At 60.2% G+C, this 21,842-nt stretch overlaps 1 protein-coding gene across 6 annotated transcripts; it reads right to left on the bottom strand.

Moving 5' to 3' along the window:
* Positions 1-7,808: 7,808 nt before the first annotated feature.
* Positions 7,809-21,787, bottom strand: KAT7 (lysine acetyltransferase 7). 6 transcript variants are annotated; one of them, XR_014616774.1, is made up of 16 exons: positions 21,573-21,787; positions 20,100-20,247; positions 17,905-18,081; positions 16,938-17,177; positions 16,378-16,460; positions 16,078-16,167; positions 15,441-15,539; positions 15,205-15,315; positions 13,872-14,063; positions 12,889-12,978; positions 12,136-12,276; positions 11,648-11,741; positions 11,389-11,535; positions 10,830-10,936; positions 8,329-9,891; positions 7,809-8,285 (listed from the first exon to the last, which is right to left on the bottom strand). XR_014616774.1 is itself a non-coding variant. In XM_084221976.1 (15 exons), exons 1-15 carry the CDS (start codon positions 21,585-21,587, stop codon positions 9,790-9,792), a joined length of 1,836 nt encoding a protein of 611 aa, XP_084078102.1. In that variant the 5' UTR covers positions 21,588-21,787; the 3' UTR covers positions 7,809-9,789. The 6 variants fall into 6 exon arrangements, 1 of the variants encoding a protein (XP_084078102.1); XR_014616775.1 differs by having other exon boundaries at positions 7,809-8,306; positions 8,371-9,891; XR_014616776.1 differs by having other exon boundaries at positions 7,809-8,451; positions 8,514-9,891.
* Positions 21,788-21,842: the final 55 nt, after the last annotated feature.

Here is a 21,842-nt window from a genome sequence, read left to right as displayed (position 1 = left end):
GGCCGGGAGCAGCTGGAGCACTGGGATGGGACTGGGATGGGACTGGGATGGGATCAGTGGGATCGGATGAGATGGGATGAGATGGGATGGGATGGGATGGGATGGGATGGGATGGGATGGGATGGCTGGGATGGGGCTGGGATGGGACTGGGATGGGGCTGGGATAAGCTGGGATAAACTGGGATGGGATCAGCTGGGATGGGCTGGGCTGGGTGGGATTTCCTGGCTCCCCCCGCCCCGAGCTTCCTGCACCGCCCTGGGCAAACCCATTCACCCTTTTGTGCTTTGTTGTTTGTGTTTTCTGCTTTTCCCGCTCAGTTCCCGCATCCCGGGGCCCATCCGGGTTCCTCTGCGATCATCCCTCCCTTTGCAGCATCCCGCTCTCATTCCTCGGCTCAGATTTCCACAAAATTCCCGATTTTGCATCTGACGAGGCGGAGATTCCACCTCCGAGCCCTCGGGGGGCTGAGCTGCGGCTTCCCCGAACTTCCCGGGCCGGAGGGGATGAACCGAGCCGGGTTTGGGGAGCGCGGAGGGGCCCTGGGCTCGTTCCAAGCCCCGCTCCGCCGAGCCTGCTCCTACCTGCAGGCGGGAACGGGCCCGGGGAGCGGAGCCAGCCCCGGATTCCTTGGAATCCTGCCGCGGGATCCTGCGTGACGCCGCTCACACCGTGGGTGGCCGAGCCCCCGACCCCCCCCCCGAGGGGCAGGGGGTGCCGCTGCTCCTCCCCCCCCGCCCCAAATCCCGGGATTTGGGGTCACCGAGTCCCACTTGGCACGGCCTGACTCGTGCCCGGTGCCGGAGCCATTCCCGCTCCTCCGACCTTCCCCGGGGGATTTCGCAACTCTTGGGAAAGTCCAGAGCGTGCCCCGCTCCTGACCAGGCCCCGGTTAAACCGGGGTTAAACCGGGGTTAAACCGGGGTTTTGGGACGCTCCTGCAGAGCTCCAAGGGGGCGGCAGCGACCCCAGCGCCGCTCCCAGCTCCATTCCCACCATCCCGGGCCCGGGGCGAGGCTCCTCCCGCGGCTGCTCCCGCAGACCTGCGGGCACCGCTGGGGAACCGCGGGATCCAAACAAACACCGGGGCGGCTCCGCGCCGCGCCCCGGGCCCGCGGGCTCCGGTCCCTGGGGGCTCCGGTCCCTGGGGGCTCCGCTCCCGGCGGGCTCCCGGTCCCTGCGGGCTCCCGGTCCCCGCGGGCTCCCGGTCCCTGCGGGCTCCCGGTCCCCGCGGGCTCCGCTCCCTGCGGGCTCCCGGTCCCCGCGGGCTCCACTCCCTGCGGGCTCCGCTCCCTGCGGGCTCCGCTCCCGGCGGGCTCCCGGTCCCTTCTGGCTCCGGTCCCGGCGGGCTCCGGTCCCAGCGGGCTCCGCTCCCTGCGGGCTCCCGGTCCCTTCTGGCTCCGGTCCCTGCGGGCTCCCGGTCCCTTCTAGCTCCCGGTCCCAGCGGGCTCCGCTCCCTGCGGGCTCCGATCCCTTCTGGCTCCCGGTCCCTGCGGGCTCCCGGTCCCGGCGGGCTCCGGTCCCTTCTGGCTCCGGTCCCGGCGGGCTCCCGGTTCCTTCTGGCTCCCGGTCCCTGCGGGCTCCGCTCCCTGCGGGCTCCCGGTCCCGGCGGGCTCCCGGTCCCCTCCCGCCAAGCCGGATCCAGCCGCGGATCCATTGAGAGTTAATCCGACCTGAGCATCTCCCATTTCCTCCAGCCGGGAATTCCTCCCTTCCCTTTCCCCGCCGCCCCGAGCGTTTGGAATCCAACCCCGAGCTGAGGGGAAGGAAAACGCGCTGCAGCCACCGGGGCAGGTTCCCTGCAGTGGTCCCAGCCCTTCCCTGAGCCTTCGCTCCGGGCTCTGCATTCCCCGGCCGCGGCTGCCCCTCCCAAATCGGGGATCGGGGCAGTTCCACCCCGACCCCGGCACCCCTTCCCAGAAAAGAAGGAATTTTCTCACTGGGAAAAAGAAGGAAAATTTCATTTTCGGTGTTTGGCTGGGAACGCATCCAGACACAGGGAAAGGGGAAAAAAAAACCAAACACCAAAAAACAAACCCAAACAATCCAAACCTCAACATTCCCTGTTCCAGATCCACTGGAAAAATAAAATTAGTTCTTGGAAAGAGCACGAAGGAAACGGTTTGATCCCAGACTGGTCCCAGTCCCAAACTGGTTTTGCTCCAGCACACACAGAGCCCATCCCAGCGGTTTCCCAGGAGAGGGAACCTCTGGAATCAGCCGTGGGAGATGGAATTCACGCTTCTGGTGCCTGGAGCCTGGAAATCCCCGCTGCTCCCGGGGCAGCTCCGTGCTGGGACGGGCCTGCGGCTCCCCTGGAGGAACTGGGACACGCTGGGAGGAACTGGGACACGCCGGGAGGAACTGGGACACGCTGGAAGGAACTGGGACACGCACCCGCGGCCGTTCCGACAGCCCCGGGCTGGGATTCCTTGGAAAAGCGGGGATGGGGATGCTCCAGCGCATCCCGCTGGCCGCGGGGCCGAGCAGCAGGAGCGGGGGCCAAGTCCCTCGGCAGCCAAGACAAACCTGGAGCGAATCCACCCCAATTCCCCCTGGCGGGAGGAAAAGGCGCTCGCAGCCAGGAGCTCCCGGCCAGGAGCTCTGCGCGGCCGGGAGAGGAGCCGGATGAGCCTTCCCAGGGGGAATGGGGTGCGGTTGGGGTGAAAACCCGGGGAATTGGGGCTGCCTGAGCCCCCGAAGTGAAACAAAACCCTGTCCCTGTGTCCCCGTGTCCCTGTGTCCCTGTGTCCCTGTGTCCGTGCCCAGCCCCATCCCAGCGGGAATTGCGGTTCCCGGGGGCTCCCGGGATGGGTTTGGAGCCGGGACGAGCAGCAGGAGGATGAAAGGCTTTTCCTTTTTCCTGCCCGGCTAAATTTAAAGCCGAGCTCCTTTCATGTGCCAGGGCTGTAACTGGGAGCAGCTGTGCCGGGAATTCTGCTCCAGAGGCGGCTCCGGAGCTCCCGGGATGGGATGGGATTGGGGTGGGATGTGATGGGATGGGATGGGATGGGATGGGATGGGATGGGATGGGATAACTGACCCTGTTCCTATAGGAACAACTGGGCCCCATTTCCATGGGATAACTGACCCTGTTCCTATAGGAACAACTGGGCCCCATTTCCATGGGATAACTGATCCCATCCCTGCAGGAATCACAGCCCCATTTCCATGGGATAACTGATCCCATCCCTGTGGGAATCACAGCCCCATTTCTGTGGGATAACTGATCCCATCCCTGTGGGAATCACAGCCCCATTTCCATGGGATAACTGACCCCATCCCTGTGGGAATCACAGCCCCATTTCCATGGGATAACTGACCCTGTTCCTATGGGAGTCACAGCCCCATTTCCATGGGATAACTCACCCCATCCCTGCAGGAATCACAGCCCCATTTCCATGGGATAACTGATCCCATCCCTGCAGGAATCACAGCCCCATTTCCATGGGATAACTGACCCTGTTCCTATGGGAATCACAGCCCCATTTCCATGGGATAACTGACCCTGTTCCTATGGGAGTCACAGCCCCATTTCCATGGGATAACTGATCCCATCCCTGCAGGAATCACAGCCCCATTTCCATGGGATAACTGACCCCATTCCTGCAGGAATCACAGCCCCATCCCAATGGGAAAATCTCCCCTGGGAGCCGATTTTCCAGAGCACTCCCCACTTTCCCCAGGCTGCATCCAGGGCAGGGATGGGATGGGATGGGATGGGATGGGATGGGATGGGATCAGTGGGATGGGATGGGATCAGTGGGATGGGATGGGATGGGATCAGTGGGATGGGATGGGATGGGGTCAGCCCAGCTCGGGGCTGCTCCAGGGCGGCTCCCAGGGCTCTCTGGATCCAGCCTGGGACTGCAGGGCCGGCTCAGCCCCGGCATTCCCGTCAGGAATGCAGAGGCAGCTCCACATTCCCGAGCCAGGAGAGTCCGTGCTGCTTTTCCAGCCCCGGCTCCAAGGTTCCAAACCTGCTCCCGAGGGAATGGCTGTGGTCCCCAAGGCAGCTCCCCTTTGCAGGTGGCAACAAATCCCAAATTTTGCCCGGTGGAAAAACTTCAATTTGGCGAATACAGAAATAAAATTAAAAGGGGCTTGAAAATGGGATTTCAGGAAAGAGCAGCTCTAACCCAGGAGAAATCCCAATGGCAGCACCTCCAGCATCAAATCCATTTTTTTGGGGAAACCAGCTGGGAATTTTCCCCCAGAGGGACAGAAGGAGGTGCACAGCACCCCCTGCTCCCCAAACCCCCCCGGTTTTCCCGGTCTGGCCCAGCCCAGCTCCCCCATCCCTCCCGCACTGGGAGCACTGGGAGCACTGGGATGGCGGCGGTGGGGCCGGCCCGGGGCTCGCTGCCAGCCCTGCCCAGCAGCTCCTGCTCCTCCCGGCCCTTTGGAATTTGCCGGGATTTGCTGCTTCCCCAGCGCGGCACCTTCCCCGCTCATCCTGCGGGGGCTGCGGGCCCGGAACAGGGAGAGGAAGGGAACCAAAAATATCCGGTAATTACAGAGGGACGGGGCTGGAGCCCGGCCGGGCAGAGGCAACTCCAGCTCTGCTCCTCGGGAACGGGCAGGCTGGAACATTTCAGGAAAGATCCGCCGTGCCCTGAGCCCCAGGATCCCTGGAGAGGCTGCGGGGAATTCCTGGGGGTGTCAGGAAAAGGAGAGAGCCCTGCGAGAGCCCTGGGCAGCCAAACACCTCTGGCCTGGCCTGGGGTGTCCTGGCCTGGCGTGGGGAGTTCTGGCCTGGTCTGGGATATCCTGGCCCTGGCCTGGGATGTGCTTTTTGGGTGGAAAAATCTGATCCTGAGCCCCTTTTCCTGCAAATTCCTGTTCCTTTCTTCTCCCACTAGGATGGAGGCCAGGAGGCACAGCAGTGATTCCCATTATCAGTTTGGGATGAGGATCCATCCGTCCATCCATGGATCCATGGATGAGGATCCATCCATCCATCATCCATCCATCCATCCATCATCCATCCATCTGTCCATCCATCCATCCATCATCCATCCCTCCATCCATCCATCCGTCCTTCCATCATCCATCCATCCATCCATCCATCCATCCATCCATCCATCCATCCCTCCATCCATCCATGGATTCCATCCATCCACCATCCATCCATCATCCATCATCCATCCCTCCATCCATCCATCCTTCCATCATCCATCCATCCATCCATCCATGGATTCCATCCATCCATCATCCATCCATCCATCCATCCGTCCATCCATCCATCATCCATTCATCATCCATCCATGGTTTCCATCCATCCGTCCATCCGTCCATCCGTCCATGGTTTCCATCCATCCATCCATCCATCCGTCCATCCGTCCATCCATCCATCATCCCTCCATGGTTTCCATCCATCCCTCCCTTGTTTCCATCCCTCCCTGGATCCCTCCCTCCCTCTCTCCGCTGACTCACAGCCGCAGCCGTTCCCGGTGAATCACCTGAACTCGCTGATCCAGCCGGATCTGCAGCCGAGCTACCCTGGAGAATCCCGGCCAGGCCCTGCTCTGCCAGGGCTCCGAGCAGAGAAACCTTTCCCGGTGATCCCAGAACCTCGGAGGGATTTGGGGATCCCACTTGGGATCTCCTGTCCTGGTCCCTTTGGGAATCTCCTCGATGGCCGAGCAGGAGACACAAAAAGAGGGGAAGGAGTCCCTGAGTTGGGACAAACCGCAGCCATGGGGTGTGACCCACTCCATCCCCATCCCACAGGCTCGGGGGCCTGAGGAGGAATTAATTCCCTCAGGAATTCCCTCAGGAATTCCCTGTCCCGGTGGCAGCAGGAGCGGGAGCAGGGCGGGAGGCTCGGGGCTCCCTCGGGAAGGGGAGGACACAGCCCATGGGACACCCAGGGCAGGGGAGGGGGCTCTGGAGGGGCTTTGTGCTCCTTCCAGCCCAATCCAGGCTGGGATTCCCCGATTCCTGATGATCCCTGCAGAGCTGGGAATGGCTCAAACACCCCAGCACAGCTCAGGAATTGTCCCTCTCCCCGTGCCCTTCCCACGGCCCCATTTTCCCTCTCTTTTTGCCCAGAAATCCGGGATAAATTCCAGCAAAAGCCGCCCCGAGCTCCCGGGAGTTTCCTTCCTGCCTTTGCCCGGGGAAGCAGCACCCTCTGCTGCCCTTCCCGGCATCCCAGCCCTGCTGCAAAACCTCGGGAAGGTTTTCCCTCACTGACACTTCCCGGGCAGTCTGGCTCACCAGGAACTCGCTGGGATTGCCCCAAATCCCAAATTTCGCTGGGATCCAGCTCCTTCCCAGCCGCCTCCAGAGCCGGGAGAAGCCTCCTGCTCCCAGCTCAGGAAAGGATGCACCCAGACTGGGAGAACTGGGGCTGGAATGAGTTTTCCAGAGGAAAATGTGGGTGCTCCACCCCTGGAAGTGTCCAAGGACGGGGCTTGGGGCAGCTGGGGATGTTGGAAGCTGCCCTGCCCAGGGGTGGGGATGGATTCAGGATCCCTCCATCCCAAACCCTTCCACGAGCCGTGACCCCACAGCAGCCCCGGATTCGAGAACGTTCCGGCTCCCTGGGCTCTGCAGGGAGGTGCCAGCCCTGCCTGGCTGCTCTGGGGGCTGAGCTCTCCTGCAGGAAAGCCACAGGAGCCTTTGGGATCGGCGGTTTCCTGGGGATGTTTGCTTTTCCCTCTCCTGGCTCCCGTTTTGCTCCTGCACCTCGGGTGGTTTCGGGGCCGCGTGGGCCGGGCTGGGGAGGGCAGGAAAGGCTGAGATAATGACAGGGGATGATCCCAGGAATAGAGCTGCTCTTCCCTGGCCAGGAGAGGCTGTTCCAGCTCTTTCCGTGGGTTTGGGACAGCAGGGGGGTGGCCTGGGGCACAGGGATTGATGGAGGGTGACAATAGGAAGGGCTGAAGTCACTGCATGGATTTAGCTCCCGTTTCTTCCTCTGCTTCCCCCGGTTCCTTTTGGGAATTTTGGGAACATCAGCCCCTGCTCCCCACCACATCCTGCCCCAAACCCCCCCAGCAAAAAGGAGGAGCCAGCAGGAATTCCAGTGGGAGAAAGATCAGGAATCACAGAGCAGCTCCTGGAAATTCGGGGAGATCTCGGGGAAATTTCCTTCAGCAGCTTCAGTGAGGGGAAAACTCCTCTGGTCCCAAGAACAGCCCCAGGTTGTGCCAGAGGAGGTTTAGGGTGGACATCAGGGAAAATTCCTTCAGGGAAAAGGGAAAACTCCATGTGGGGAAAACTCTTCTGGTCCCAAGAACAGCCCCAGGTTGTGCCAGAGGAGGTTTAGGGTGGTCATCAGGGAAAATTCCTTCATGGAAAAGGGGAAAACTCCATGTGGGGAAAATTCTTCTGGTCCCAAGAAGAGCCTCAGCTGCCAGAGGAAGTTTAGGATGGATCTCTGCAAAAATTCCTTAATGGAAAAGGGGAAACTCCATGTGGGGAGAACTCCTCTGGTCCCAAGAGCAGCCCCAGGTTGTGCAGAGGAGGTTTAGGGTGGGTACAGGGAAAATTCCTTCATGGAAAAGGGAAAACTCCATGTGGGGAAAACTCTGGTTTGGATGGATCTCTGCAAAAATTCCTTCATGGAAAAGGGGAAAACTCCATGTGGGGAAAACTCCTCTGGTCCTAAGAACAGCCCCAGGTTGTGCCAGGAGAGGTTTAGGGTGGGTATCAGGGAAAATTTCTTCCTGGAAAAGGCTTAAAGCACTGTCCAGAGCAGGATATTTGGGAAAGCCCCAGCGCTGAGGCTGCTCCAGTCCCGATCCCAAACTCCCCAGGCCCAGGGGAAAAGCAGAAGGCACGGCTGGAGCAGGAACATGCTTTTATTGAGGAGGGGGTACAGGAGCAGCAGAGCCCAGCAGGGGTGGGAGCAGCAGCCTCCCCCTCCCCTCCTGGGACATTCCTGGGGACAATCTGAGCTGGGGAGGGGGACAGAGGGGTCAGTAATGCCCACGGCGAGCACCGAGGGGCTGGCAGTGCTCTGGGGGTGCAGGGGAAGGCAGAGAGCCAGGAGGGGACAGGGGGGGACAGGAGGGGGACAGGAGGGGGACAGGAGGGGGACAGGAGGGGGACAGGAAGGAGCTTTTCCAGTCGGGATGGGGCAGTGGTTAATGGGAATGGCTCCCACCTTGCCAGGAGTGCTTCATTTCACACCCTGTGCTGTGAGGAATCACTGGGATGGAGGGAATCAGCACTGGGGTGGAGGAAATCAGCACAGGGATCACTGAAATCAGCCCTGAGATCAGGGAATCCAGCACTGGGATCACTGAAATCAGCACTGGGATGGAGGAAATCAGCACTGGGACCAGGGAATCCAGCACTAGGATCACTGAAATCAGCACTGGGATGGAGGAAATCAGCACTGGGACCAGGGAATCCAGCACTGGGATCACTGAAATCAGCAGAGATCTTTAAAATCACCACTGAGATCACAGAAATCAGCCCTGGGATCAGGGAATCCAGCACTGAGATCACTGAAATCAGCAGAGATCACAAAAATCACCACTGAGATCACTGAAACCAGCACTGGGATCACTGAAAAAAGCAGAGATCACTGAAATCAGCCCTGGAATCAGAGAATCCATGACTGGGATCAATGAAACCAGCACTGGAATCACTGAAATCAGCCCTGGGATCACTGAAACCAGCAGAGATCATTGAATTCAGCCCTGGAACCAGGGAATCCAGCACTGGGATCACTGAAATCAGCAGAGATCACTAAAATCACTACTGAGATCACTGAAATCACCACTGGAACCAGGGAATCCAGCACTGGAATCACTGAAATCAGCCCTGGAATCACTGAAATCACCACTGGCATCACTGAAATCAGCAGAGATCACTGAATTCAGCCCTGGGCTCACTGAATTCAGCCCCTTCCCAGGGCTGTCCCCTCTGTCAGTGACACTGGAGCCACACAGGGATGGGTGGCACAAGGACAGTGGTTATTCTGGGATATTTCTGCTGATGGGAGGGAGGAATCAAAGCTTTTTTTTTTTTTTGCTTTTTTTTTTTTTTGCTCTGCCAGGGAATCCATCCCTGCCTGGAGCACAGCAGCCCAACAGCTCCTGGAATTGGTGCTGGGAGTTCCTGTGGCTCTTTGGAAAAGGCCAAAGTTTGGATTCCTTCAGCCTGGAGGGGGAAAAAATAAAAATCTCCAATAGGAAGGGACCTGCAATTCCAGGAAGGCTGCTCTGGGAAGAACATCTCCAGGGGGATACACTCAGCAGGTGGTTTATGTACAGGAACTCAGCAATTCCACGAGATACACACAGGAAAAAAAGGGGAATTCTACTCCAGGGGTGCTTGCAGCAGGGCTGTGGTGGCTGCAGGAGGGGGTGACAGGAACACCCAGTGACTCCCTCAGGTGCAATTCTGGCTGTACAACAGGAACTAAGCCAAGATCTGCTGGATCCTGGGGAAAACTGCCGGCAGAGGGGCGATGATCCCACCAAAGCAATTCCAGACACGGAATGGGACGGGAGCAGCCGGCACGGGGCTGCCCCAGAGAAGCATTTCCAGCACTGTCCAAGAGCCCCCAGGGAAGCTGCAGGAGGGACAGAGGGACAGAGCAGGACAGCAGGGACAGGGACAGGCCCAGCAGTCAGAGCTCCTCAGCTTCCTGGGGCTCCCAGACACTTCCAGTCCCGGCGGCCTCACTGAGGCCGAAACGCGCGAGTTCCTCAGAACTGTGGGGACACGGGGCCGGGCCAGGCCGGCCCGGGTGACCCGCCCTGGGGACACTGCGGAGCCACCCACCACGGCAGCACGCTGCTCCTCTGCTGGGGACGCCGCTGGGGACCTTAGGTGCCCTTGGGAGGGGTCCACTTGAGGCAGCTGGGGTCCATGGTCTTGTTGCTGTTGGACCTCTTGGCCTCCTTGGTGATCCACTCGTCGATCAGGTCCTGGGGACAGAGGGGGAGGCAGGTGAGGGGTGGGGCTGGTGGGGTCAGCCCTGGGGAAGCAGCCCAGAGGGGAGGGGGCTCAGGCAGGAATGCCTCAAAGGAAGCCCTGACTGCAGCAAGGAAAAGGAGAACGAGAACCCAGTGAAGCCCTGATTGCAGCAAGGAAAAGGAGAACCCAGGGAAGCCCTGATTGCAGCAAGGAAAAGGAGAAGGAGAACCCAAGGAAGCCCTGATTGCAGCAAGGAGAAGGAGAAGGAGAACCCATGGAAACCCTGATTGCAGCAAGGAAAAGGAGGAGAACCCATGGAAACCCTGATTGCAGCAAGGAAAAGGAGAACCCAGGGAAGTCCTGGTTCCGAAAAGGAAAAGGAGCAATGGAGAATCCAAGGAAGCCCTGATTCCAAAAAGGAAAAGGAGAACCCAAGGAAGCCCTGACTGAAGCAAGGAAAAGCAGAACCCATGGAAACCCTGATTGCAGCAAGGAAAAGGAAAAGGAGAACCCAAGGAAGCCCTGGTTCCAAAAAGGAAAAGGAGCATGGAGAATCCAAGGAAACCCTGATTGCATCAAGGAACAGGAGAACCCAAGGAAGCCCTGACTGAAGAAAGGAAAAGGAAAAGGAAAAGCAAAAGGAAAAGCAAAAGGAAAAGGAGGGAGCCCTGACTGCAGCAGGAAAAGGAGGGAGCCCTGAGTGCACAAGGAAAGGAGGGAGCCCTGAGTGCAGCAGGAAAAGGAGGGAGCCCTGATTCCCAAAAGGAAAAGGAGGGAGCCCCAAGTGCAGCAGGAAAAGGAGGAAGCCCTGAGTGCAGCAGGAAAAGGAGGGAGCCCTGAGTGCAGCAGGAAGGGAGGAAGCCCTGATTCCCAAAAGGAAAAGGAGGGAGCCCTGAGTGCAGCAGGAAGGGAGGAGGTGCAGGAGGTGCCCAGCAAGGCCCAGGCTCACCTGTCTCTTGAGGACCAGGTGTTTGCCCTTCCAATACTTGAGCATCTGCAGGGCCTGCAGGGTGCTGACGATGTCCACGGGGTTCACGGCCGTCTCCTGGCTGATCTCTGCAGGCAGAGCCCACCAGAGCCTCTGAGACAGCCCCAGAGCCCTGGCCAGCACCAGCTCTGGGTCATCCCCTCAGGAATGTGGGGCTGAGCCAGGACTGCAGGGGTTTGGGGTGTGTAACAAATCCCCTCCTGCTTTTCCAGGGTACCTCACATCCCCAGGAAACTCCACATTCCCCCCAGCAGAGAAATGCCATTAAAAAAAGGCCAAATATTCTCAATATTGGCTGCTGGAGCCATTTTTTGGTTAAAATAAACATTCTGGCACGCAGCAGGATGAAGCTTTTTGCTGAATCTTTGGAAAATGGTCATATTTTCATCAGTTCATCCTTTTAAAACTGCTGGTGGCAGGGCTGGGAAGGAGGGATTCCAGAGCCCAGGAATTCCACAAAGACTGGGGTGGGTGAGGCAGGCCTGAGAGGCACAGGGGGGCTCCCAAACCCCCTCCTGACCTTTGATGGAGATCTCCTTGCCCTGGAAGTTGTGCAGGTAGCGCAGCAGAACTTCCTTCCAGTAGCTCCTGTAGCTGATCAGGCCCAGGTCGGACAGGGGACGCTCAGGGGAGCCAACTTTCTCCTCTACTTTGGACAGCAAATAACCTAAAAAATATAAAAATAACCACATTTAAATGACTCAGAAACGAGCCAGGAGGGAAGCTGCTCCAGGTGGAGCTGGAGGAATTTTTCCCCCAGGATTTGCCCCCAGACTCACTGAAGTCAATGAGCATTTTGCCATAGCCTTGTCTCATGTACTGGGGCATGGTCAGGATGCAGGACACGTTGTAGTTGAGGAAGGAATTCTTCTCCTGGAAACAAGAGCAGACAGGAGGGGCAGAGCTCAGAATTTTTATTCCTTTAGGTGTTTTATTTAAAAAGAAATCATGGTGATTAATATTTATTTTCATGCATTTTTCTCCATATTCCTTCCCAGTTTCTCTCTCCCCAATGAAGACACCACTCTGCTTCCTGGTAACTGCAGCTCCTTGGAGCTGGCTTGGTTTTTGCTGGGAATGAGAAAAGATGGAGCAGCCCAGCTCCAACCTGCAATCCCTCAGCAAACACAACCACCCCTGCAGCTCAGCCTTGGACTTTCAGCTGCTCCCAAAAGCAGCAAATCCTGAGAGCAAAAGGGATTCAGTGCTGGTGAGGGGGCCCTAAATCCCATTTTAGCCAGGTGGGGGATGGATGTTTGCCACTGACCTTGGAGAAATACCCGATCAGGTGGCAGCCAGTGTTGTCAGCCTCTGTCATGACGTAGAAGAGGAAGGGTTCCACATCATAGTAAAGGGTTTTGTGGTCCAGGAAAAGCTTTGCCAGCAGACACAGGTTCTGACAGTAGATCTGGGCACAAAAAAGAGATGCAGGTGTTTATTCCAGTGGGGTACCCCAAATGTGGGCAAAACCACCTGGGAAAGGACAAAAAAACCCAAAAACCCTCAGAATCATCTGAGAAACAGAGGGGAAACAGAGCAGCTGGGCCAGGAAACAATTCCAGTGGTGATGGAAAGGGATCCTGCCCCTCACCTCTGCTGGGTGAGACTCAGAGGGAGCTGCTGGAGCACCAGGGGAGCAGCAAAACTCCTGCAGAAAGGGCCAGACTGCAGCAGCCCCTCTGTGAGCAGGGCCAGCAGGGCCACCCTGGCTGTGAGCAGGGCCACCCTGGCTGCGAGCAGGGACCAGCAGGGCCACCCTGACTGTGAGCAGGGCCACCCTGGCTGTGAGCAGGGCCAGCAGGGCCACCCTGGCTGTGAGCAGGGCCACCCTGGCTGCGAGCAGGGCCACCCTGGCTGCGAGCAGGGCCACCCTGGCTGCCTGGAGGGCCAGCAGGGCCACCCTGGCTGTGAGCAGGGCCACCCTGGCTGCGAGCAGGGCCACCCTGGCTGCGAGCAGGGCCACCCTGGCTGCCTGCAGGGCCACCCTGGCTGCCTGCAGGGCCACCCTGGTGACACTCACCTTGTTCTTCTTGCCATCCACCTCGAAGACAGAGATGGAGCCCTTGCGGTAGATCTCGTCCCCCGGCGGGTGCTTCCAGACACACTTGGCCTGGGACAGGGACAGAACGGGGCTGTCACTGCTGGCCTGGGGACAGCAGCTGCTGCAGGGTGGCAGGGAACTGCTGCAGGGTGGCAGGGAACTGCAGCCTGGCCTGCCACTGCAATCCAGCCACGCCAGCCTGGTGTCAGACACTGCTGTGTGCACGGGCTGAGCCTGGCTGGGCCATTCCCCGACCCCACAGCAGCACTGCCAGAGGGACTGAGACCCCCCTGACCCCACAGCAGCACTGCCAGAGGGACTGAGACCCCCTGACCCCACAGCAGCATTGCCAGAGGGACTGAGCCCCCCTGACCCCACAGCAGCACTGCCAGTGGGACTGAGACCCCCTGACCCCACAGCAGCACTGCCAGCAGGTCTGAGCCATTCCCTGGTCCTACACCAGCATTCCCAGCAGGACTGAGCCCTCCCTGCTCCTACAGCAGCCTCCCCAGTAGGTCTGAGCCACTCCCTAGTCCCAGACCAGCATTCCCAGCAGGACTGAGCCATTCCCTGGTCCTACCAGCAGGTCTGAGCCCTCCCTGACCCCAGACCAGCATCCCCAGCAGGTCTGAGCCATTCCCTCATCCCACCAGCATGTCTGAGCCATTCCCTGACCCCACAGCACCATTCCCAGCAGGACTGAGCCATTCCCTGACCCCAGACCAGCATCCCCAGCAGGTCTGAGCCATTCCCTGGTCCCAGACCAGCATTCCCAGCAGGACTGAACCATCCCTGACCCCAGACCAGCATCCCCAGCAGGTCTGAGCCATTCCCTGGTCCCAGACCAGCACTCCCAGCAGGTCAGAGCCATTCCCTGACCCCACAGCAGCCTCCCCAGCAGGACTGAGCCATTCCCTGACCCCACAGCAGCCCTCCCAGCAGGTCTGAGCCCCAGCCCTCACCATGTGCCTGCGCAGGATGGTCTGGCTCTTCATGTACTTGAGGCAGAACTCGCACATGTAGAGGCGCCCGAGGCGCGCGTACTCCTCGGGGTAGGGCGAGTGGTACCACGTGTCCAGCTCGTAGCGCCCGAACGCGATGGTCTTGATCATGTTGCTGCCCTCGGTGATCTGCCCCTGCAGCCTCAGCTTCTCCTGCCCCAGGGGGAAAGCAGGGTTAGCCAAAAAGTCAAGTCCAAGCAGCAGGAGGGGAATTGGGATTTGTTTTCCTGGAGGAAATCTGTTTTAGGTTTTTTGAATTCGTTTTTTATTGAATTCCTACTGGGACAGGGCTGGAGGGCTGTGAGGAGCAGCTGAGGGAGCTGGGGGTGTTTATCCTGGAGAAAAGGATCAGGGGATGCTCCTGGCTGTCCATAACCCCAACAGGAGGGCACAGCCAGGCTCTGCTCCCAGGGAACAACAGGACAGGAGGACACGGCTCCCAGCTGTGCCAGGCTGCACACGAGGAGGAATTTCTCCCCAGAAGAGGGATTGAGAATTGGAAGGGGCTGCCCAGGGAAGTGTCACCATCCCTAGAGGTGCTTAGAAATCCTGGAGTGGCACTTGGTGACAAGGTGGTGTCAGGTCATGGGTGGCACTGGATGATCTCAGAGGGATTTCCAGCCCAGTCCCTTCTGTGGCTCCGTGACACAGCCCAGGGCTCTGCCCCAGGTGCCCCAACCGTCCCAGGAAAGCATCAAAGGATCCTTTGATCCCTCTCTGGAATGGGATGTGGCTTTGGGAGGCTCCTCAGGAGCTTCAGCAACACCAGCCCATGAACTCAGTCACAGGCTAAGGCTGAGGTGGCTTTTGCTGTCATCAGCCCTGAGCAGGGACGCTGAAGCTGCCACTGTCCCCTGGGAGCACCCCTGGAATGCCACCACACATTCCTGAGCACAGAGCTCAGCTCCAGCACTCCCTGGGGACAGCTGGCACTCCCCCATGCTGCCTGCCAGGTGCCACAGAGCCCTGGGGCCGTGCCTGGGGCAGGGTCTCACCAGGTCCCAGAGCCCCCAGGGCTGTGCTGGGGCAGGGTCTCACCAGGCCCCACAGAGCCCTGGGGCTGTGCCTGGGGCAGGGTCTCACCAGGCCCCACAGAGCCATGCTTGGGGCAGGGTCTCACCAGGTCCCAGAGCCCCCAGGGCCGTGCCCAGGGCAGGGTCTCACCAGGTCTCACAGAGCCCTGGGGCTGTGCTGGGGCAGGGTCTCACCAGGTCCCAGAGCCCCCAGGGCCGTGCCCAGGGCAGGGTCTCACCAGGTCCCAGAGCCCTGGGGCTGTGCTGGGGCAGGGTCTCACCAGGTCCTCGGAGGCGCGGGCCTGGGCCCTGCGGAACAGCTCCAGGTCGTACTCGCTGGTCAGGTTCTCCAGGAGAGGCTCCCTGGTGTTGCCATAGGTCTGCCTGTGCTCCTGGAAAACCACAGCACAGCTGCAGCTGGATCCTGCAGCTTTTCTAGCTGGGAATGCTGCAGGATGACTGGGAGAGCCAAACTCCATCCCAGGAGGGAATGAAAGGATGGAATTCCTGCTTTTACCATGTATTTCTCCTTCTGCTCCTTGCTGAGCCCAGAGTTCCTCTTCTTCCTGAGCTCAGCCACCTTCTCCTTGTACCGCAGCTGCCTCTCCGTGGGGGCCTGAAAGAAACCCCAGGTGGGGCCTTGAGAGGCTCCAGCCCCTCCAAACCTCCCCCTTTCCCTGCCCACCCCAAAGAATTCCATGCTGGCTGCCATTCCATGAGGTGTGAACCAGACCCTCTGCTAATCACAGGGCACTGCAGCTGCAGCACAGGAATGCAGAGCAGGAAATTTTCCTTCCCACCACAGGACAGGGTGAGCTCCCCACGGAATGCTCCGTGCTGGGGAACAGCTCCCAGCTGAGTCAGGGACTGGGAAATGTCATTCCCCTGGTTTGGCTCTCTGCTGGTTACTCAGAGGGAAATTGCAGTTTACAGCTCTGCAGCAGGAATTCCTCACAGCAGGACTGAGCCATTCCTGACCCCACAGGAATCCAAACTCAGGGAAAGGATCATCCCCAGAACACAGCTCTGCTCACTGAGGGGATCCAGGGAATTCCTCCTCTGGAATGGCAGCTGGGCAGGCTCAGGATGTGGGGAAGGGAGCCCAGGCCCCAAGCCCCATGCTGGGAGCTGGGAGCTGAGGCTGTGCCCCTCACCTGGTGCCTGGTGGCGTGCCTGTTGTTGTCATCCTGCCTGTGGGCCAACATCCGCTCCTCAATCTGTTTGTCCCGGCTCTGTGCTCGCACCTGGAAGCCAAAATTCACCTGTCAGGGCTGCAGCCACCTCCTGTCACCCCCTGCCCCTCCAGGTGTGACACACAAACGCTGCTGCCTCACAGCCAAGCACAGCAGCACACAGGTGTGAACTCTTTACTGCTCACACATCACAAGGCTCAGCATTTTGCCCTAAAAATCCCCAAGGAGGAGAAAGCAGAAGGCAGAACCGTTCAAGTTTACCTTGCACTCATCTGCTGAGAGGTTGTGGTAGAGAGGGCACCCCGAGATGGAGAAGTGGCGCTCGTGCTTCCCGGTCAGGTGTCCTGCAAAGGGTCAGATAAACAACAAAACCTGTGAGAAATGGTCCCAAAGAGGTGGAGGAAGCGTCCCCACATGGGCAGATCCCCCACAGGATCACTGACAGGGGGATAAGAGGAGGAAACTTCCTGGTTTAAAAAGGAAGGGAAACCTTTCTCACACTAAGCCAAAGCAGCCAGGGATGGGAGTGCAACAGTTTGGCACTGAAATCCTGTTTCTGCCAAAAAACCAATTCCCTGCCCACAAACCTGGGACGCTTCCTCCCACACCTGTGCGCTCACCCTCCCCTCTGGCTCCTCACCTCACACCCCCCAAAACAGAAAACAGGCTGCCATTCCCCTTCCAAGAATAACACCCCTGTATTCATGCTCCACACCCCATCTCCACACTCCCTCCTTGGCATTCCTGCCCCCAGCTCCCTGCAAATTCCCGTTCTCGGGATTCCCACACCCGCAGCAGCAGCCCCGAGGCCAGGGCCGTACCCAGGGAGTTGCAGCCGGGAGTGGGACACTTCATGTTGAAGTTGTAGCTCTCGTGGAAGCGGCGGCGCTTGGGCCGGTGCGAGAGGTCGCTGCCCGAGTCCTTCATGGACATGTCCTTGGCCAGGCTCTCGTCGTGGGACACGTTGGGGCTCGAGATGTCGATGTCGGACTCCGAGGAGGGCGCGTTGCCCGTGGGCGTGCGGGGAGGGGACTCGTCGTGGTCGGCGGCGTTCTTGGTGTCTGGGCAGGAGGACAGGGGATGAGGGGAGAGCCCCCAAAAACGCCCCCAAAAACGCCCCCAGAAACACCCCAGGGGCTGCACAGGGCCTCTCCCACCCTGGCAGTGGCATTCCCTGCCCCTGTGGGCACTGGTGCAGCATTCCCTGCCCCTGTGGGCGCCAGTGCAGCGTTCCCTGCCCCTGTGGGTGCCAGTGCAGCGTTCCCTGCCCCTATGGGTGCCAGTGCAGCGTTCCCTGCCCCTGTGGGCACCGGTGCAGCGTCCCCTCCCCTGTGAGCACCACTGCAGCATTCCCTGCCCCTGTAGGCACCAATGCAGCGTTCCCTGCCCCTATGGGTGCCAGTGCAGCGTTCCCTGCCCCTCTGGGCCCCAGTGCAGCGTTCCCTGCCCCTCTGGGCACCAGTGCAGCGTTCCCTGCCCCTCTGGGCCCCACTGCAGCGTTCCCTGCCCCTGTGGGCGCCAGTGCAGCATTCCCTGCCCCTCTGGGCCCCACTGCAGCATTCCCTGCCCCTGTGGGCGCCAGTGCAGCATTCCCTGCCCCTCTGGGCCCCACTGCAGCATTCCCTGCCCCTGTAGGCACCAATGCAGCGTTCCCTGCCCCTATGGGTGCCAGTGCAGCGTTCCCTGCCCCTCTGGGCCCCACTGCAGCGTTCCCTGCCCCTCTGGGCCCCAGTGCAGCGTTCCCTGCCCCTCTGGGCCCCACTGCAGCATTCCCTGCCCCTGCGGTACCTCTGTCCGAGAAGTCCACGGCCTGCTCGGTCTCGGAGCCGGAGGAGCGGGTCTGGCGCAGCGGGTACTTCTTGGGGGTGACAGGGGCCGGCTGCTGCTGGCTGCGCGTCACCCTCCGCGTGGAGTACACCGGCTCGTCCGGCCCGAACGGCGGCGGGTTCCGCACCGGGCTGGAGTCTGCTCCCGGGGGACACACGGTTACACACGGGGACACCGCGGGGACACCGGGGACACCGTGGGGACACCATGGGGACACCGCGGGGACACCATGGGGACACCGCGGGGACACCATGGGGACACACCGCAGGGACACCGCGGGGACACACTGCAGGGACACCGCGGGGACACCACAATCACACCATGGGGGACACCGGGGACACATCACAGGGACACCACGGGGACACACCGTGGGGACACCAGAGTCACACCATGGGGACGCCATGGGGACACTGGGGACACACCGTGGGGACACACCATGAGGACACCAGAGTCACACCATGGGGACACCGCAGGGACACCAGGGACACACCGTGGGGACACCACAAGAACCACAGAGATACCACAGGAACCCTGGGGACACCACAGTCACACCATGGGGACACTGCGGGGACACCACAGGAACCATGGGGACACCACGAGGACACCGTGGTCACACCATGAGGACACCACAGGAACCATGGGGACACCACAGTCACACCACGGAGACACCATGGGGACACTGCGGGGACACCACAGTCACACTGCGGGGACACCACGAGGACATCGCAGTCACACCGTGGGGACACCATAGGAACGCCACAATCACACCACAGAGACACCACAGTCACACCACAGCACCCACAGGGACACCACAGTGACACCATGGGGACACCACAGCCACACCACAGTCCCACTGTGGCACCCACAGGTGCCCCCTGCCCCGCGCTGACCAACACTCCGTCACTCTGTCCTGCCCGTGTCACCATGGTCACTCTGTCCTGCCCGTGTCACCATGGTCAATCTGTCCTGCCCATGATCTGGAGCGCCACCAGCTTTCTCCAGGTTTAACAACTTAATTAAGCCGTAATTAGCGCCCAGCTAATTTGGAGAAGCAGAGATCCCTCAGTTTAGATAAGAACCCATAACCCTCGGGATTGCCACCTGGGACTCTGTGCGTGGGGCTGGAAGAGCCTTCCCCTGGTTTAAGGAGGAGCTTTTCCCTGGTTTAAGGAGAAGCCTCTCCCCAGTTTAAGGAAGAGTCTTGCCCCGGTTTGAGGAGTCTCAGGAGGAGCCTCTCCCTGGTTTAAGGAAAGGCTTTCCCTGGTTTGACAGGAGCCTTGCCCTTGTTTAAAGAAAAGCCTTTTCCCGGCTTAAGGAGGAGCCTTTCCCTGGTTTAAAGAAGAGCCTTTCCCCAGTTTCAGAGGAGCTTTTCCCCAGTTTAAAGAAGAGCTTTTCCTCAGTTTAAGGAGAAGCCCTCTGTACCCTGGGAGCTCTGGCTGAGCCTTTCCCCAGTTTAAGGGGGAGCCTTTCCCTACCCTGTGAGCTCTGGCTGAGCCTTTCCCCAGTTTAAAGAAGAGCTTTTCCTCAGTTTAAGGAGATGCCCTCTGTACCCTGTGAGCTCTGGCTGAGCCTTTCCCCAGTTTAAGGGGGAGCCTTTCCCTACCCTGGGAGCTCTGGCTGAGCCTTTCCCTGGTTTAAGGGGGAGCCTTTCCCCAGTTTAATGAGGAGCCTTTCCCCAGTTTCAGAGGAGCCCTCCGTACCCTAGGAGCTCTGGCTGAGCCTTTCCCCGGTTTCAGAGGAGCTTTTCCCCAGTTTAATGAGGAGCCTTTCCCCGGTTTAAGGAGAAGCTTTTCCCCAGTTTAAGGAGGAGCCTTTCCCCAGTTTAAGGAGGAGCCCTCCGTACCCTGTGAGCTCTGGCTGAGCCTTTCCCCGGTTTAAGGAGAAGCTTTTCCCCAGTTTAATAAGGAGCCTTTCCCCGGTTTAAGGAGGAGCCTTTCCCCAGTTTCAGAGGTGCCCTGCCTACCCTGTGAGCTCTGGCTGAGCCTTTCCCCGGTTTCAGAGGAGCTTTTCCCCAGTTTATTGAGGAGCCTTTCCCCGTTTTCAGAGGAGCCCTCCGTACCCTGTGAGCTCTGGCTGAGCCTTTCCCCGGTTTAAGGAGAAGCCTTTCCCCAGTTTAATGAGGAGCCTTTCCCCGTTTTCAGAGGAGCCCTCTGTACCCTGTGAGCTCTGGCTGAGGCGCGCCGAGGAGCGGGTGACGCGGGCCGATCGCCGGGAGGTGCCGTCGCTCTCGGAGCTGTCCGTGTGCTCGGGGTCCGTGGAGAAATCCGAGTCCTCCGTCCCGTCCGAGCTGCTGCCCGCGTTCCTCTGCAACGGCACGCACCGCGCTCAAAAACCCTACCTCTACTGCTAAAAACCACAAACATGGAGGGGGCATTTCACATTCTCCCCGTCCTCCCAGCTGCGAGGGTGACCTGCGTGGTTTATGCCAAGTCAGGGATTCTGTTTTTTCCCTTTCTTTTTGTGTCTCCTGCTCTGCCAGGGAGGAGTTTCCAAATCAATCCGGGACAGGTGATCCCTGAGGGCCAAAGGGACATTCCCAGCACCGGGTGTTTATATCCCAGGATATGAACCGCAGGAATTATCAGAATTATCCCAAAACAGGGGCAGCAACCTGGATGTCGAAAGGCGGTCTGGCATCGGCCAGCAATTGCAATTCTTTCTCCTTTCCCTTTCTGTTATCACCTTTATTTAACACTATTACAGCATTTTACATCATTTCTCATTACTAAACCGATCATACTCCAACCTAAAACCTTTAATTTCGTTCCCCCACCCCCCCACCTCCCCATTCCCGGCTTGTGCCTAATTTCCAGGCGAGGTTGAACGATGACACCGGAGGTGGCGGCCGGTGCTGGGGGGCGGCTGCGGGAGCCCGGCGCGGGCAGGGCCGTGAGGGGGCGGCGATGGCGGCGGCCGTGAGGGGACCGGGAGGGGGCGCGGCCGCCATGAGGGGAAGGCGGGGGGGGGCGCCTCGCGCCGGTGGCGGGAGCGCGGCCCCCGCGCCGCTTTGTTTTGCACCCAGCGGAGCCGCGCGGGCCGCAGCCAATCACAGCGCGCGTGGGCGGGGCCGAAAGGGAGGCCTACCAATGGCAGCTCGAGGGGCAAAAAGGCGGGCCGCACCGAGCGGGATTGACAGCGAGCGGCAGCCAATCAGCGCGAGGCTTGCTCCCACGGCAACGCCAACCGCGGGGGGGCCGCGGCGCGGTGGGGGAAGGGAGAAACAAGGCTCGCGCGGGGAGGTGACCGTTGGGGGCGGGGATGGACAGCGGCGATAGCCAATCAGCGGCCAGCCCGGCATGGAGACCCGTCCAATAGGCCGCCAGCTCTCCGAGCGCGTGTCCAATCGGAAACGGCAAGGGGCGGGCCCCGCTACCGGCGCGGGGGAGGGGAAACGGTAGCCGTTGGGGGTGACGAGTGACAAGCACCGCGGCCAATCAGCGCGCGGCCTGCTAGCGCTGTAGCCAATCAGCGAGCGCGGGAGGCGGGCGCTGGGGGCTCAAGGCCGCTATTTTTCCCCCAGTTTTGGAGCCGGGAGAGGGAGCGGAGGGGCTGGGGAAGGGTAGAAAGCAGCGGCCCGAGCCCGCCGGTCTCCCCGCCGGCCGCCTCCCCCGTTTCCCGGCCGTGCTCACCTTCCTGCGCTGCATCCTGGGCGGGGGCAGCGAGGTTGCCTGGTCCCCGGCTCCCGCGGCCCGCGAAGCGGCGGTGGCCGCCGCGGTGTTGCTACTGGCGGACTCCGTGGTGACAGCCGTGTCCCCCGCCCTGCGGCACGTCTGCTCCTGCGGCGCCAGCCCCGCTCCCGCCAGCCGCTGGTCCCTGCTCGGTCCCTCACGCTTCCGCCGGGACGCGGCCCACACCCCCCGTCACGTGACCGCGCGCCATCTTGGAGCCGGGCAGGCGCC

This window comes from Fringilla coelebs, assembly GCF_963513975.1.
Source record: "Fringilla coelebs genome assembly, chromosome: 27".
Lineage (NCBI taxonomy): Eukaryota > Metazoa > Chordata > Aves > Passeriformes > Fringillidae > Fringilla > Fringilla coelebs.
This window is presented reverse-complemented; position numbering and strand designations above follow the sequence as displayed.

What these genes read in the sequence shown, in the direction of transcription:
- KAT7 (XM_084221976.1), bottom strand. An exon ending in CCTCAGCCAGAGCTCACAGG is followed by an intron (nt 18,082 to 20,099) that starts GTACAGAGGGCT and finishes CCCCGGGAGCAG; the next exon opens with ACTCCAGCCCGGTGCGGAAC. An exon ending in AGCAGAAGGAGAAATACATG is followed by an intron (nt 15,316 to 15,440) that starts GTAAAAGCAGGA and finishes GTGGTTTTCCAG; the next exon opens with GAGCACAGGCAGACCTATGG.